This window comes from Podarcis gaigeae (assembly GCF_964106915.1).
Source record: "Podarcis gaigeae genome assembly, chromosome: 16".
In the NCBI taxonomy this organism is placed as follows: Eukaryota; Metazoa; Chordata; class Lepidosauria; order Squamata; family Lacertidae; genus Podarcis; species Podarcis gaigeae.
Window position 1 is genome coordinate 15,286,976 of NC_139693.1, and position 16,610 is coordinate 15,303,585.

A 16,610-nucleotide genomic window follows, 5' to 3' on the forward strand; every position below is an offset into this window, starting at 1 on the left:
CAAACCTCACAGCGGGGTTTATGAAGATCTATTTAGCATCTATATCAAGCCATTGAGAGTGGTTATCAGGCGATGTGGAGCAACATGTCATCAGTACGCTGGTGACAGATACCTCTGTTTCTCCATAGCTTCTGAATTGGTAAACCCTGGCAAGACGGAGGCCCTGCGGGTGAGTGGTTCTTGTGTCCCAGAGATAGGTCAGTTACCTGTTCCGAATGGGGCTGCGCTCCCTCCCAAGGAAGGGAGCGCAGCCTGGGGGATGCTCTCAACCCACCTTTGTCACTTGAGGCACAGGTGTCCTGGGGAGGCTAACAGTGCCTTCCCCCAGCTTTCGTTGGTGAGACAACTATGGCCATACATAGGCTGAGATAGCTTGGCCACAGTGATCTTGGTCATTGGTAACCTCATGGCTGGATTACTGCAGTGTGCTCTATGTAGGGCTTCGCCCAGAAGCTGCAGTTGGTGCAGAATGCAGCAGCTAGGTTGACTGTACCCCATCAACTCCATATAACACATCTGCTGCAAGAGCAATTCAAGGTTCTACTTTTAGCATTTAAAGTTCCAGGCAAATTGCGACCAGTTTATCTAAGACAGTGCCTTGCCCACTGTATATCCCTTCCTGGCAAATGCACTCCTCAGAAGGGGCATGGCTGAGAGTAGCATATGCCCCAGAGGTATGCTTAACCTGTACTGGAAACAGGGTTTTTAGTGTTCCGTCTGCCAGCCAAAGTCAGATAGGTGCCAGGTGTGATGATGTTTGGGCATCTACAGAAGACGCTTTGGTTTAGGAAGGCTTTCCCTGTGATGTAACCCAGTCATTTGCAGAATATCACTTTTCATAGAATTGTAGAGTTAGGAGGGACCACGAGGGTCATCTAGTCCAACCCCCTGCAATGTAGAAACTTTATTATCTGATTATATGCTTTCATTTTTTCCCATTTTTTAAGAGTTTGTGTGGATGATTTTCTTGCTTTAGAGATGGTTAAATCAATTTTGTTGTCCTCAGCACTTCTTCATTTTGTTCTGTTTTTACCCTCTACGCTGCTTCAGTGGCTACACGAATGAAACAGCCTATAAATCTGTTCAATAGATAAACAATAATATTGAGATTTTAGTAGGCCTAGCAATATCTGAATAGGTTCAGGGCACAGTCTTATATCTCGCTGCCCTCTGGTTTGTTTGGATGCCTCAGGTGCCTCTTTAGCCTAACTAGTTCAGTCTGTTGGACCTTGCAGCTGTCGGTTTCAGGGGTCTCTCTGAACTTGTGCTGCTGCTGCTACAAACTGAAGGAATAATATTTGGACACGGAAGGGCGAAGAGGAAGCTGCAGGCCCTGAAGAAGGGAGTTGGGGCCTGTGTGCTGATGTTTTTGTAAACTGAGAGAGAACGAGCAGTGAATCACCCTCCCTGCAAGGACTGAGCAGAACTGAAGGGCTGAGCAAGAAGACAACGCTCAGGGGCAGAGGAGGGCTGCAGCCTCCAGAGACACTTTCTGGAGTTTGTTGCTGGTAAGGACAAGCATGAGCCATGGCCTGTGCCCAACACACTGTACAATCCTAGAACTGTAGAGTTGGAAGGGATCCCCAAGAGTCATCTAGTCTGACCCTGCAATGCAGGAATCTCAACTAAAGTATCTCTGGCAGATGGCCATACTATCTCTGTTTAGAAACCTCCAATGAAGGGGAGTCCCTCACCACCTGAGAATGTCCATTCTACAGTTGGACAGCTCCTACCATCAAAAAGTTCTTCCTAATATTTAGTGAAGAATTGGGGTGTGGAGAGTGTAGGCCCCGCCCCCCCTAAGCCCAGAAGCACCCAAGCAATAATTCCATTCAGTCAGTGGCGTAGCGTGGGGGGTGCAGGGGGTGCAGTCGCACCGGGCGCAACATCTGGGGGTTAGGGTTAGGGGGCGCAAATCCACGGGTTAGGGGGCGCAAATTACTTGCCTTGCCCCGGGTGCTGACAACCCACGCTACGCCACTGCATTCAGTTGTCCTGTTTCCACTCGGAGTTAATAAGCTGTCAGTCCTGAAAGTCTGCCCTGCAGGGCTGGGTTCGAGAAGTACCAGTTCTGAGAGCGCAAGTCTTAACAAGGCAGCTGGAATAGAAAGGGAGCCTCCAGGATAACCATGGTGACACATGGTAAGAGTCACTGAGTTGGATTTGCATGGGCCTCTGGATTGTCCTGCCAGGCCCTGTATAGTAGACAAGGTTTTCTGTGGAGAAACTGCCACAGATACGGGGTGTAAGCAAAGAGCAAAGCACCCTTTGTGTTCTTCTGCCTTAGGTGTCTGATGGGGAACTGGTGTCATTGGACAATCTGCTTTAATTCAGAGCAGCCCTGCTGAGGAGCACAAGTTGATTATTCCCAGGCCCCCATGTCCCTGCTTCAGTGCATGTTTCTGGGTGCATATGAAGGGATGGAGTCCAGACAACAATGGTGAGGACTGTGCAATTAGGAGGCTGTTATTGCAGAGAAATGGGACGCGGGTGGCGCTGTGGGTAAAACCTCAGTGCCTAGGACTTGCTGATCGTATGGTCGGCGGTTCGAATCCCCGCGGCGGGGTGAGCTCCCGTCGTTCGGTCCCAGCTCCTGCCCACCTAGCAGTTTGAAACCCCCCTAAGTGCAAGTAGATAAATAGATACCGCTTTATAGCGGGAAGGTAAATGGCGTTTCCGTGTGCTGCACTGGTGCTGGCTCGCCAGCTGCAGCTTCGTCATGCTGGCCACGTGACCCGGAAGTGTCCTCGGACAGCGCGAGATGAGCACGCAACCCTAGAGTCGGACACGACTGGCCCATACGGGCAGGGGTACCTTTACCTTTATTGCAGAAAACCATGCATCAGATGGGTGTGACTTTGTCCTGGGCAGCTGGCCTTTGTGGTGTTTCCGCTCTCTCCTTTTCCATGTATTTGGAATGCTAAGCCAGGTTAATGGGTTTGTGGTTAAGGAACTGGTTGGATGGGTTTGATTCTGAGTGCGGGGCATAAGTCCACATCCACACATCCTTCTGCTTTCTCCCCCACCCACAACCCCAGTGTTGCCTCCAGTCCAAGGAAACATTAGTATGCAAATAAAGGGCACTCTTCTGTGCATCATAGCCAATGGGTCAGTGATAAGCAGATAGAGGCAGACTGCAGCCAATGACAAGATAAAGTAGATAGTAGATAAATAGGTACTGCTCCGGCGGGAAGGTAAATGGCATTTCCGTGCGCTGCTCTGGTTCGCCAGAAGCGGCTTAGTCATGCTGGCCACATGACCTGGAAGGTGTACGCTGGCTCCCTCAACCAGTAAAGTGAGATGAGCGCTGCAACCCCAGAGTCGGTCACAACTGGACCTAAAATGGTCAGGGGTCCCTTTACCTTATGCCAGAGTGGAGGTATTCAGTTTGTAGCGACTGAAGGGGAAGGCTGAACCTTCTTCAGGATCCTGCCTTGCCCATCTGCTCTGGAATTGTGTGCTCTGTAGAGGTCTATGCCATAGCTTGAGCAACAGTGACTTTGGAACTAAGGAAGGGCCAGAGAAGCATGTATGGGTGAATCTGTGTTGTTGGAACTGTGGCAGAGTTTTTGAGTACCCTGGTGGTGTCTGGAGAAGGCAGTGGTAGAGATGGTTTGCAGTTCAGGATGGGGGGCGTGCATTTAAGGCATTCAGGATACTACACAGCCGAATCCTGCCCCCGCCCCCCATGTAGCAGAGCTGGTTTACTACATTTTAGGAAGAGAAGGCGGGAGCCCCCACCCTGCGAGTCCAAATCCCCTCTGTGTTGGGTGTGACCCGGCACCTGCCCACAAGGCTCCCTGTGCTTGCGATGTGTCGATTATTATGCACACCTGTGTGAAATGTCACACCTTGAGGAAGGTATTTCACATGGGGTGTGGGTGTACGCCTTCCTCATCGGACTAGAATGAAGCACACTGTGCAAGCAGGGCTGTGTCAAAGCTGGTACATGGGCTGGGTGTGCAAGGCAGGGATTGCGGTTAGGAAAGATAGGCATGTGCACGCGTGCGATGGGTTTCTGTCCAGAAATATTGCACGGCAGGTGTGCAAGGGAAAGGTTTGTGCTGCGTACTGTGCACCTTCTCCTGCCTTGCATCCTTGTGTGTGCTGAAGGGCTTTGCGAAGGATGGACCGTGAGCACCCAAAAAGTCCCTTGTGTGTGCAGGGGTGTCTCTGCTCAAGGGAGTTAGACCAGGGGTCAGCAACCTTTTTCAGCCCTGGGCTGGTCCACTGTCCCTCAGACCATGTGGTGGGCTGGACTATATTTTGAAGAGAGGAAAAAAATGAACAAATTCCTATGCCCCACAAATAACCCAGAGATGCATTTTAAATAAAAGGACACATTCTGTTCATGTAAAAACACGCTGATTCCCGGACCGTCCGTGGGCCTTATTGAGAAGGCGATTGGGCTGGATCCGGCCCACGGGCCTTAGGTTGTCTACCCCTGAGCTAGACTGTTCCTCTTCCTGGGTTGTCTCCTCTTTCCTCTCTTTCCCTGGCTTGGAGGAATAGGATGAGGTGTGCCTGCCAGACTTCACAGCTTTCCCTCTGGGATTTAGTGTTCCCACCCACATGTAGGTGGGTATGCACGTGTGATTGTGCATTGCTCAAAGATATGTGTGTGGGGAAAGAAGGGAAGATTGTGTAGGGCCTATGGGGCTGGTGGTGCAAAACTAGCAGTGTGTGTGGGAGGGAGGGAGGGAGGGAGGGAGGAAGGAAGGAAGGAAGGAAGGAAGGAAGGAAGGAAGGAAGGAAGGAAGGAAGGAAGGGAGATAGAGAGGATGGGGAGAGAAAGGTGAGAGAACAGGTGCATGCATTCATGTATACTGCAAGCTGAATCGGAGAGCACCTCTCTTCCATTTTTATCCAGCTACAAGGACCCCACCTCCTTCCGACAAACTGCCCAGAGACTATTCTAGTTTGTTAATGGGATCCAGGAAAGAAGTGGGGGGGGGGGGCTGCAGCAGTCAGAACAATATGGCTGCCTCCGTCATGCCTGAGGGATCATTGGAGTGGTCTCCATGGCAACGGGAGGAGAGAGCAGCATCCTAATGTGCCTAGCCTCCTTCTCCTCTTCTCTTTGCAGCTCTCAGGTGCTTGACAGGGCTTGGGAGGAGGAGAAGAACAAGCAGAAGAAGGGAAAAGGCCAGGGCCTCACCCAGTGCCCCCCAACTCCAGATAAGGCAAACCTGCCTTCCAAACCTCCTCTAGCAAGAGCTAGGAATACTGCCCCCTCCCTAAACTAGCCACCCACCCATCAACATGCTCACAAGTTCATCTAGCCACCCTCTGCTTTGGACAGGCAGGGAGTCCCAGCAAGTGATGCCTTCTGCAGTCATGTTCTGCTTATACATCTTTACTTGCCCTTGTGCCCTCCAGATTAATCTGGAGTTAATCTGTGCTTGGCTGCCTGAAGTGGAGTCCATCCACATGGCACAACAATCCCTCTGCCCGGCTAGTGCCCACAGTTTATAACCATTGCTGCACCTTCCAGGCACCAGTTCCTGCCTTCTCCTTGCCCCCCCCACCTCACCCTGTGGGACCACCTGCGCCAGGTCCTCTGCTGGGCCAGTGCCATTCTGGATGCCCGTGTTCTCAGGTCATGGTGTGGAGGTGGCGCCAGCTGCCAATAGGTGGGTGGGAGGAAGCAGGAAGGAAGCTCTCCTCTTCGTATCTTGTCTGGAGTATGACATCTTCCACCTTTGGATGTGGAAAGAAGGATGCGGGAATGATGTAGCCTGAATCACTAGCCTGGATATTGCATTTGCACCCTTTCCTTCCTTGTGCACATGAAAGTGGGGAGGGAGAGAACGATCCAAATCCTTTCTCTTTCCCCCAAACCCAGGACTAGTTGCTTGTGACTGGAGAAGCATCTACCCACTGCCAGGGAAAGGCACACAAAATTTGCCTCTCCTCATTTAGGCTGTAAATGATGACTAATAGATCTTGGCAGCTAAGCTCTTAAAAGATGGCCTGAGTGGGTTTTCTGGACTTGGCATCAGACACCCCCTCCCCAAGCCCACCAGAGAGTTAAACAGTGGAACTCTCTCCCGCAGTGATGGCCACCAACTTGGATGACTATAAACAAGGATCAGACATATTCATAATAATTTTATTATTTATACCCGCCTGTCTGGCTGGGTTGCTCCAGCCACTCTGTCTGGGCAGCTTCCAACACAGCTACGTCCCTATCTGGACAGGGATAGCCTAACTACTGTTGTCTATGCTCTGGTAACCTCAAGGTTAGATGCATTATACGTAGGCAGGCAGGCCAGGCAATGTCTTATATGTAGGGCTGCCTCTGAAGACGGTTCAGAAACTTCAGCTGGTGTAGAATTCAGCAGCTAATTTGCTCACCGGAGTAAGAAAATTTGAGCATATTACACTGATCCTGCACTGGCTACCAATTAGTTTCTGGGCCCAATACCTTAAGGACTGCCTCTTTCCATATGAACCTACCCGGACCCTGAGTTCATCTTCTGAGGCCCTCCTCCATGTGCATCCTACTTGAGAGGTTCGAAGGGTGGCAACATGAGAAAGGGCCTTCTCTGGAGTGGCTCCTCATCTGTTGAACGCTTTCCCCAGGGAAGTTCGCCTGGTACCTTCATTATACACCTTTAGGCGCCAGGCAAAAATGTTCCTCTTTAACCAGGCATTTGTTTGATCCAATTTACATCCTATGCCCTTTTAAAATGTGGGGTTTTTTGGGGGGGGTATTGGGTTGCTGTTTTTATTTTTATTAGGTATTTTGTGGTTTTATATCTTGATTTTATTCCGTGAACTGCTCTGAGACCCCTGGGTATAGGGCGGTATATAAATTCAATAAATAATAATAATAATAATTAATAATATAATAAAACCATAACATCAAATCAGAAGGCTTTTCCTCTGTGGGTGGCTCTTCCCACTGTATTGTCACTGTGCTTGAATCCTCCTTGAGGGTTTCCCACTGGCCCCTGGGAGAACAGAATGCTGGACTGGATGGGCCATTGGCTGGATGTAGCAGGCTCATCTTATATGCTTATGTTCTTGTGAGAGTTCACTGCTCAGAGGCCTTCAGACTTGGTGCTTGAGCCCCAGCTTTTGAAGGGTCTCAGGGACCTGAGAGCAGGATTCAAGACTCCTGAGTCCAGTCTCAATTTTTTGGGAGGAAACAGATATCTTGCTATGGATGAGTGGAGATGGTCAGGGAACTCCCAGGAAGCCTGGGTCCTTTGTATACCCTTTGGAGTTGTGGTCAAATAGTTTGGATCAGAGGTGAGGGATCTGGGAGGGTCTCCCAGGTGTTTCTGGGCTGCATCTCCCAACATCCTTAACCATTAGCTGGTAATTTTGGTCCCAGTCTGTGTTGGTATTGGGTTTTTTTTTATGATTTTGCTGTTTTATTGCTTGTTGTTTCCCACTCTGTGCTCTTTTGGGAGGAAGGACTGAGTATAATTTAAATAAGGAATACAGTAAGTAAATTTGGAGGCCCATGAGGGGGGTGAGCTGTGGTCCTCCAGATACTATTAGACTACAGTTCTCATCATCATCATCATCATCCAGCAGGGCTTGTCTTTTAACCTGCATAGCACTTTTAATGTCAGAAAGTTCAAAACACTGCTTCTGAACAGAGTGCCCCCCCAACAACCACTGCCACCCTCTGCACATCTGGTTTCAGGCCCAGACACTTCTCGTCCAATGAGTGGGTTGAGGTGTGGAAGAACCTCTGGGTCCCTTCAGATATTGTCGAACCACAACTTCCACAGGCACTGACCATTGGTCATGCTGACTGTGGCTGATGGGAGTTGGAGTCCCTTAAGATCTGGAGAGACACCAGTTCCCCAACTCTTGCAGGAGTGCAGAGGAGCTTTTGAGCCAGCATGCCTGACTCCCGAGAGAGCAGGTGGAGGGCTGCTTTGAATTCTAATTTTTGTAGTTTGATGATTTGCTGAATAGTGCTACTTTCTAAGTGGTGTCCAAGAGGGGTCCAGCATGTATTCAGTTGAAACTAACAATAAAATCTGGGGGGAACTTACTTAAAGCGCTTTATGGATTATTTTTTATTCAAACTTCACCAAGAGCCTGAAGTCCAACAGGGGAGTGTTATTAGAAGTGGGAGGGAGTTCCACAGAACTAGGTTCACAGTACTGAAGGCACGGCTCCTGGCAGATGTGAGCTGTGTGTCTGAACCATGGCGGCGCCCAAAGAGAGACAGCCTCAACAGGACCCTTGGGTGCCAAACTTTGAACACCTGCTGAAAGCTTTTCCATTCCTATGCATGCAAAGAAGAATACTTATTTCCACAGTGGTTAATGGATGTCTTTTTTAAAACTTTGTATGTGGCATTTATCATGTGGCTTTGTGTACTATTCTTGTAAACCGATTTGGTGTGTTTTTTTAATAAACACGGACTCCCCGCAAGACCTCAGTGATCAGGCTGCAGTATAAAGGGATCCAGCGGAACCAAGTTCACAAAGGCCTTCTCAATGAATAATGGACCCTTAAATGTGTCCTGGTTGCATCTGGGCAGGGAGGGCAAGCTTTTAAGCAGCCTCGGACACATGTTGTGGTGAGAGGTCTGTCCCCATCGGCAGTCTGGCTGCAGCAGCTTGCCCCAGCTGGAGTTTGGGGCATGGGCAGCTTCACATGGAGCACATTGAAATAACTGAGGTTACCAGGGCTTGAACCACCATGGTGAAGAACAGTCATAGCTGGCATAACAGCCATAGCTGGTGAAACCTCCAATGTGTGCTTTCTACTGCTTCAGATGGTAGGACCCAAACCAGTGGATTCAAACATCGAGAAAGGAGATTCCGAATGAGCTTTCTGACAGTAAGATCTGTTCAGCAGTGGAATGGACTCCCTTGGAAGGTGGCCGATCCATGGGAGGGTTTTAAACAATGGTCAGATGAGCTGTGATTCTGGCATTGCAGCAGGGTTGGACTAGATGACTTTTGGGATTCCTTCCACCTCTGTGATTCTGGGGCTGTCTGAAACCCTGGAGAGACCCTGCTTGTCAGTGCAGGTGGTACTGAGTTAGATGGACCTACGTTTTTGCAACTGCCTGTATCCTTGCCTGTATGTTTGCCTTTGAGACACTGAAAGGGGCAAATGTGCCAGCCACTTTTAGGCCTGTAGCTGCTTGACAGATTGATTAGGACTCAGATGTGTGTCTGCATTGGAGGTGGGAGCGAGAACTCCTCATTTGCATGAAATTGGGAGCTTTTTCCGGAAGCAGCTGCCAGCGCAGGGTCTGGAGCTGACGTGGTGATGAATGGCGGCAGAGGGGTGGCATGGGAGGAATAGGAATGCTGCCTCACTCTGATGCCACCTGCAGCCTTCGGCCATGCGGGGAAAGGCATGCAGCGGCCCTGCCTTCTCCTTGTCACTCTGCATGTTGGGGCCTTGTTGCTCACGCCATTTGGGGGGGGAGGATACTTGCTTTGCCTTGCTGACTAGGTGCTGGTGTGTATGTCTGTGTCCTTGCCCATGCCCTGTGGAACAAGGGCACTCTGACATCAAGGGAGCTCTGTTTGCAGCCTAGGGCCAGGGAGAGAGGTGGGGCTGTGTGACCCAGGGGACATGAGGGGCCAGTCCTAGGGACCAGGAAGTTCATTGCAAGGGTCATTGCAAGAGAAAGCCCCAGGGCTGGATCCCACCATTCTGCTTTCTTCATTGTCAGTTCTGGGTCGCTCAGCTGTGTGTGTGTGTGTGTGTGTGTGTGTGTGTGTAACTCTGATCTGTCACACAAGGGTGACAGTGGAGGTTGCTTGCAGGCAAAGTCAATGCACCCTGGGTTCAGCACTCTGATCTGCACTGGATGTGTGCCTGTGGGCAGAAGGGGGCCTTTTCACAATTGCTCACAGCCAACGCGTTTGCCCCATAAGAGCCTCCTTTAGCCCAGCCTTGCAAAGGGCTGGACTTCAGTCATTCTGCGCAGCTTGCCTGTGCGCACAGACCAGTGCTAAGCTGCTACAAACTTCCCTGCCTGATCGCCTGGAGGCAATTGCTTAATAACCACAAGCAACCAGATGAGTGGCTGTTGACAGGCCTGCCTTAGCCTTTCCGTCTAACTTACAGTCGGGGAAACATTCTCAGCTTCTCAGTGCACACCTTACTTATTTATTGAACAAATGTGCATCCCACACCTTCGACCACTGGGAGTGTTCCCAGGGCAGTAAAGTATGGATTCTGCTCTGCTCTGATTGGGGAGGAGCATCATAGCTCTGTGGCAGAGTGTGTGCTTTGCAATGCGGAAGGTCTCAAGGGTTCAGTCCACAACGGAAGCATCTCCAGGTAGGGCTGGGAATGTCCCAAGCTTGAAGACCTAGAGGGCCGATGCTGCCAGTCAGAGTAGGTAATATTGAGGTACATGGATGAGTGGCCTGGCTCCCTTCGAAGGAGCTTCCCATGCTTTGGTGGTTCTTCCTCGACAGATTTCCACCCAAATATCCTGGGCCCGTCTTCTGTCTTCCTCTGGGTTGGGTGCTGGTCTTGGTGGTTTCCATGCAGAGTTCCTCTCAATCAAATGTGTTGCAATTTCAAGATGGTGGGGCAAGCTTTTTATTGGAGGGAAATTCCTCCCAGTCTCTGACACCTGGGACAATGGGAAAGGAGGGGGGGGGTATTCCTGTTGGGCCCCCAGGCACCCACTCATACCCACTGACCTGCTTTAGGAATCTGGTCGGTTGGAGGAGAGGCCAGCCGTTGACTCTTGGTTTTGCTTCACTAACCCTTTTCCTTCCTGGAGCAGTTTCCGCTCACGCCTGATTCTTGCCGGCCGCAAACGCCACACGCCCCCTCAAGGCTGCCTTGGTTTGCGTGGTTCTCCCCCCCTCCCACTCCCACCCCCACATTTTTCTTGTTTTTAACCAGGAAAAAAAAGCATTTTCTCTCATTGGGCGATGTGACTGTTTGCCCGAAATGCTTTTTTTTTTAATTTTCAAAGAAACCAAACTTCTTTTATTTTCTTCCCCTGTTCCCCTCTTGTTATGATTATTATTATTGCTTTGGTTTTGTCTGGCTCTGTCCGGGATTTTGAGTTTCTTCTCCTCTCTCCTTTCTGTTTGTTTCGGCATCCGACCCTCAAACCTTCCCCCTTCTCTATCTCCCGGGGGCCTGGATGTCTGTCACAAGTTAAAAAATGCTTTTAAATTGTGGCAAAGAGGGGAAAACCCTCCTTTTTTCCGTGCGTTTATATGACTCGTCTTTTTCTTTCTTTCTTTTTTTCTTTCCTTCCCCTTCAAGGTCCAGCTCACCTGACGCTAAACAGCCAAGGTATGGTCTTAAGTTTCTTTCCACAAATGAGTTTTTTATTTCCTCCTCCTCTTCCTCTCTCCATCTCTCTCTCTCCTTTGCCATCTCATTCTCCATCTCCCTCCTTTGCTCTCTTTCTCTCTCTTTCTCTCGCTCTCTCTGGTTTTTCTCCTCCGATCATCTGCTTGAACCATCTCATCATCCCGTGTTGGTTTCTGACATTGCCTCGATTTCTCGCTTATGCAGCTGGGAAAAGAAAAGAAAATGTTTTGGTTGTGTTTTATACATGAATGTTTATTAGAAAAGAAAAGGGGGAAAAACATGTTTCGGGGAGGAAGTCAAAGAAACTGCCTTTAATCTTGCGTCGCTGCTACAGAGCTTTGATGAACTGTGTGACTTATGCTGGTGATCTGATTATTACAAGCCCCATGTGGGGCTTGCTTCATTGATTGCTTCTGATGCCTTCTTGGGGATTCATCTGCTAGGGGGCACAAACTAGCATCCCTCACCCAAAGCGCAGTGGGTCTGGGATGTGCCAGCTAAAGTGTGGCAGGAATTTGCTGCAGCCGTTACCCAGCCCTCCCCACCCCTTCCGCCCTGCTATCTGAACAAGTGCATTGGAAACCACCCGGTGAAGGGGGTGGGCCAGGGGCGTACGAAGGGTGGGGTGGGGGGCGTTCCACCCCAGGTGCCGCCCTGGGTGGGAGGTGACAAGATGGCCTGCTGCCTCCCCCCCCCCCCAGCTGTAGAGCAGCTGAGGGTATGGACTGCCGCGTGAGAGGCATCTGTGTGAGCGCCGTGCATGCTCAGTCAGGCAGTTCACCCTACCTTGGGTGCCAGAGAGGTTTCCTCTGCCACCCCTCAAGCATTTTGGGGGGGGAGCCTGAGAGGAGCCCCTTGTTGAGTCACCCTGGTTTGAAAGAGAGGAGGCTTCCTTCTGCTCAGCTGAAAGGTGCCAATCGGGCTCGGCACCTCCTAAACTTTGTTGGCTGCCTGGTGGAGTCCAGCAGGGCAGTGCTTTGCTTGCCATTTGCTGCTTTTGGGGGAACCAGGAGGCTTCTCTCTTTGTCAGCTCCTCACTGATGAGAAAAGAATGGGCCACACTCATATCCCCATGCACAAGGGGTGCATGGAGGAGGCTGGTTTCAAAAAGGCCAACTCCTCCTCTGCTCTAGAAGTTGTCATCTTTACTCCCATTTTTTTTATCAGTGGTGGCCAATAGTAGCTCAAGGCTGTTGTGTGACCAGCATGCTCTAAAGCAGCCTTTCTCAACCTGTGGGTCCCCAGATGATGTTGAACTACAATTCCCATCACCCCTAACTAGCAAGGCCAGAGCTCAGGGATGATGGGAGTTGTAGTCCAACAACATCTGGGGGCCCACAGGTTGAGAACCACTGCTCTAAAGGGATGGGAAATGAGAAACCCACAATTGCCCTCCAGATGTGGCTGGAGCCCAACTCCCATCATCTTGGACACCATGCTGGTTCGTGGGGTTGATGGGAGTTGGAGTCCAGCAACGTCTGGAGAGCCACATTTATCTCTCTGAAACAGTGTTGGACTACTCTAGATGGTGTTGGACTACAATTCCCATCATGCACAGCCAGCTTAGCCCAATGGGAAATGTAGTTTGGACTATCTAGGGACCCAAGGTTGAATACCAGAGAGGGGCATCTGAGCAGCCAACCAGCCATAGTGCTCGCATTAAAGCACTCTTTGCTGGCTGTGGAAAAGCTTGTTGGACCGAGGTGGTTAGACTTCTTAAAGAGACACGAGGGTAGCACCGATGAGGAGACAAGTTGCAGTCCATCCAGGAGGTGCCACATTTTTGTGAGACGACCTCTCAGTTCTCAGACTCTCTTCTTTCCCAATCTGGCACGATGCCAGTTTTACCCTTGATCTCTTGCTCTGCTTCTTACGTTGACCCAGTGTGGTTTGGAGTCAGCGAGCCTCTGAATAAAAGCCAGCCATGTTGTTAAGCTTCAGGGTGGGCTTCACACTCCAAAACATTAACCATAATATCAATTAACCATAATGCAGGTGTGCTAGGAACGAGGGACAGCCCATACCCCCTTTCCTTTTGGTAAATGTTTAAAATAAATAGAAACCAAGCCCCAGGAGTAAAGTCTGAAAAGCACCATGGCTTGGGCCAGATCTCTAGAGAAGGCGATTCAACAACCTCAGAGCCACCCAGACACATTGCATCCTTAGGCAGAGTCCATGACTGACAAGGCTTGCCCTGGCTTGAGGCTCCAAGCACCTCAGCCTTAACACCATTTTAATTTCTCACAAATTCCATAGTGACTGTCATTGTTCTTGGGCATTGTAGAGAATTTGGGTGGTGGCTGCGCCCAGTGTGCAACTGCTGCTCTTGGCAGAGTTACAGTGGTACCTCGGGTTACATACGCTTCAGGTTACAGACTCCGCTAACCCAGAAATATTACCTCCGGTTAAGAACTTTGCTTCAGGATTGGAACAGAAATCGTGCATCAGCGCAGTAGCAGCAGGAGGCCCCATTAGCTAAAGTGGTGCTTTAGGTTAAGAACAGTTTCAGGTTAAGAACAGACCTCCAGAACGAATTAAGTTCTTAACCCGAGGTACTACTGTACCGATGAAGAATGGGGTCCACTAGAGGTTTCTTTGGCCAAGGCCACCTTCAAACCAGGAGCTGACCCTGGAAGCTGCCACCATATCCCTGCACACATGTGCCCTCCTTTGAACCACGTTCGACTGAGAGGTGTGATGTCCTGGTCCGCTTTGGGGATCTGGATGATGCAGGGATCAACTGGACACCCCTAATGTAACGGGAATTAGGGGCCAGAAAAGTCTTGCCAAAAATAGTTTCCTTTTTAGTACTCTTTAGCTGCCCTTGGGCTGCCCTGTTGAACCACAATGCCCATCACCTCGGCATAGTGATAAACCAGAGTTGCTGGCTTATCATGGTGGCTTGGGAATGAGCTGTGCACATTGCTGGATCTCTCTTGTTCCTCCCCTCCCAGGATTTGAACGGGAGGAACAAGCTAGGGAGGGTCAGTTAAGCATGGTTTCCTGTGGTGCCCCAATTCAGGAGCAGGGCTTGTTTCTTCCCAGTGAGCCAGGATCCAGCAGCCAGCAGCAAACCATGTTTCAGTCTGGCAAGAGATTCTGGTTTCTTGGAAGAGAAACAGACCAGGATCCCAGGTGTGGATGCTGTCTCAAGCCAAGTTTCACAATGGCTCCCTGAATTTGCTCTTGTGCTTATACCAGCAAATGAGGGGTTGGGGTGCCTGCACCAAATGATGCTTCAGATGCCCCATAATCCATGATAAACCAGCAATCCTGATTTATTGCATTGTGTGACTTTGATATGACCCATTTTGCGGGGAGGTATCAAGTTTTTTGTTGTTGTTTGTTTGGCTTTTTTATTAAATTTATAGACTGCTTCAAAGCATAAAGCCATCACAGTGGTGTACAGGGTAAAAACAGAATAAAACACTGAAACACAAGCTCTGAAAGCAGTAGAATCAATTCAACAAGCTCTTAAAACAACAAAAGCATTTAATCAAATGTAAAATTGATCTTCCATAAATGATCAGGTCATACCACAGGGAAAGCCTTCCTGAACAAAAATGTCTTCAGTAGATGCCTAAACTTCATCATGCTGTGTGCCTGCCTCACTTCAGCTAGTAATTGATTCCCAGTTTCTAGTTCAGGCTAAGTGCCCATAGGTAGGTAGGTAGGTAGGTAGGTAGGCAGGCAGACAGACAGACAGACAGACAGACAGACAGACAGACAGACAAGACAAGACAGAAGTACTGTTTTGGGAGGACAGGAGGCAGGCAAGTGTGGAGGACTCCCTGGTCCTGAATGGGGTAACTGTGCCCCTGAAGGACCAGGTGCGCAGCCTAGGAGTCATTTTGGACTCGCAGTTGTCCATGGAGGTGCAGGTCAATTCTCTGTCCAGGACAGCTGTTTACCATCTCCATCTGGTACACAGGCTGAGACCCTATCTGCCCGCAGAAAGTCTCGCCAGAGCAGTGCATGCTCTAGTTATCTCTCGCTTGGACTACTGCAATGTGCTCTGTGTGGGGCTACCAGAAACCACAACTAATCCAGGATGCAGCAGCTAGACTGGTGACTGGGAGCGGCCACCGAGACCACATAACACCGGTCTTGAAAGACCTACATTGGCTCCCAGTACGTTTCCGACCCACAATTCAAAGTGTTGGTGCTGACCTTTAGAGCCCTAAACGGCCTCAGTCCAGTATACCTGAAGGAGCGTCTCCACCCACATCATTCTGCCCGGACACTGAGGTCCAGCGCCGAGGGCCTTCTGGCGGTTCCCTCGCTGCGGGAAGCCAAGTTACAGGGAACCAGGCAGAGGGCCTTCTCAGTAGTGGCACTTGCCCTGTGGAACGCCCTCCGACCAGATGTCAAAGAGAAAAACAACTACCAGACTTTTAGAAGACATCAGAAGGTAGCCCTGTTTAGGGAAGCTTTTACTGTTTGATGGACTATTGTATTTTAATATTTTGTTGGAAGCCGCCCAGAGTGGCTGGGGAAACCCAGGCAGATGGGCGAGGTATAAATAATAAATTAGTAGTAGTAGTAGTATAGATAGATAGATGGATGATAGATAGATAGATAGATGCCACATACATACATACATGCATACATACATGCACACAAACACACACAAGGCTGCACCGAGGCCGCCAGAAAACATACCACTGAGACTCGGTGCAGAATCCTAAGTCTGAAGATGGGATGGTGTGTACGGCCTCACTGGTCATCTTAGTGCTACCAGGTCAAAGGTGCAAGGTCAAAGGCCTCTGCCACAAGTCGGATACCAGGTGCCATGCCCATCCATATCTTGGCTTAATGTGGATGGTGCCCCCCTAGTGCCCCTTTTAATTCCCCCTCATCCATGTAGTGGTCTGCTCCAGCTACTGGTGCCCCGCATATTTTCCTCCCTAAAGCTGGAGGTCGCCTTTGCTCTGAAAATCCAAATTGGAGAGCTACATCAATTGCATAGGGCACTGTTTTCCAAAGTGTAGGTTTCAAAGGCTACACGGCATTAAATATATATATATATTTTACTTCATCATACTTATATTTACCTGCAGAAAACAATTCAAAGATAAAACAGTATTATTAAAACTACCCCCAAATTATCTTTTACCGAGAAGGGGTACGTGATTATTGTAAGTTTTGGAAACAATGGCACAGGGACTCTCCAGAATTAGGGAAGAGAAAGTGTGGGGCAGCAGCAGTCGGAGGGGAACCCCACACAGACATGGAGGAATTAAAAGAGGCACAAGGGGCTCACCATCCACATTGAGCCGAGTTATGGATAGTACCCTTGATGCAGGAAGTCAGCCCTACTGGCGGAAACA

General features: G+C 49.8%; 1 protein-coding gene across 30 annotated transcripts in view; it reads left to right on the plus strand.

Annotated features, from left to right (window-relative positions):
- Positions 1–16,610, plus strand: part of NRXN2 (neurexin 2) — a 345,498-nt gene that overhangs the window by 94,709 nt on the left and 234,179 nt on the right. For 20 of the 30 annotated variants that reach the window (XM_083716391.1, XM_083716397.1, XM_083716392.1 and 17 more), the window contains one exon: positions 11,230–11,259. The exons of the other annotated variants lie outside the window; for them this stretch is intronic. In XM_083716391.1, coding sequence (XP_083572517.1) covers positions 11,230–11,259 — 30 coding nt within the window. The remainder of the gene's footprint in view (positions 1–11,229; positions 11,260–16,610) is intronic. 30 annotated transcript variants of the gene reach the window in all.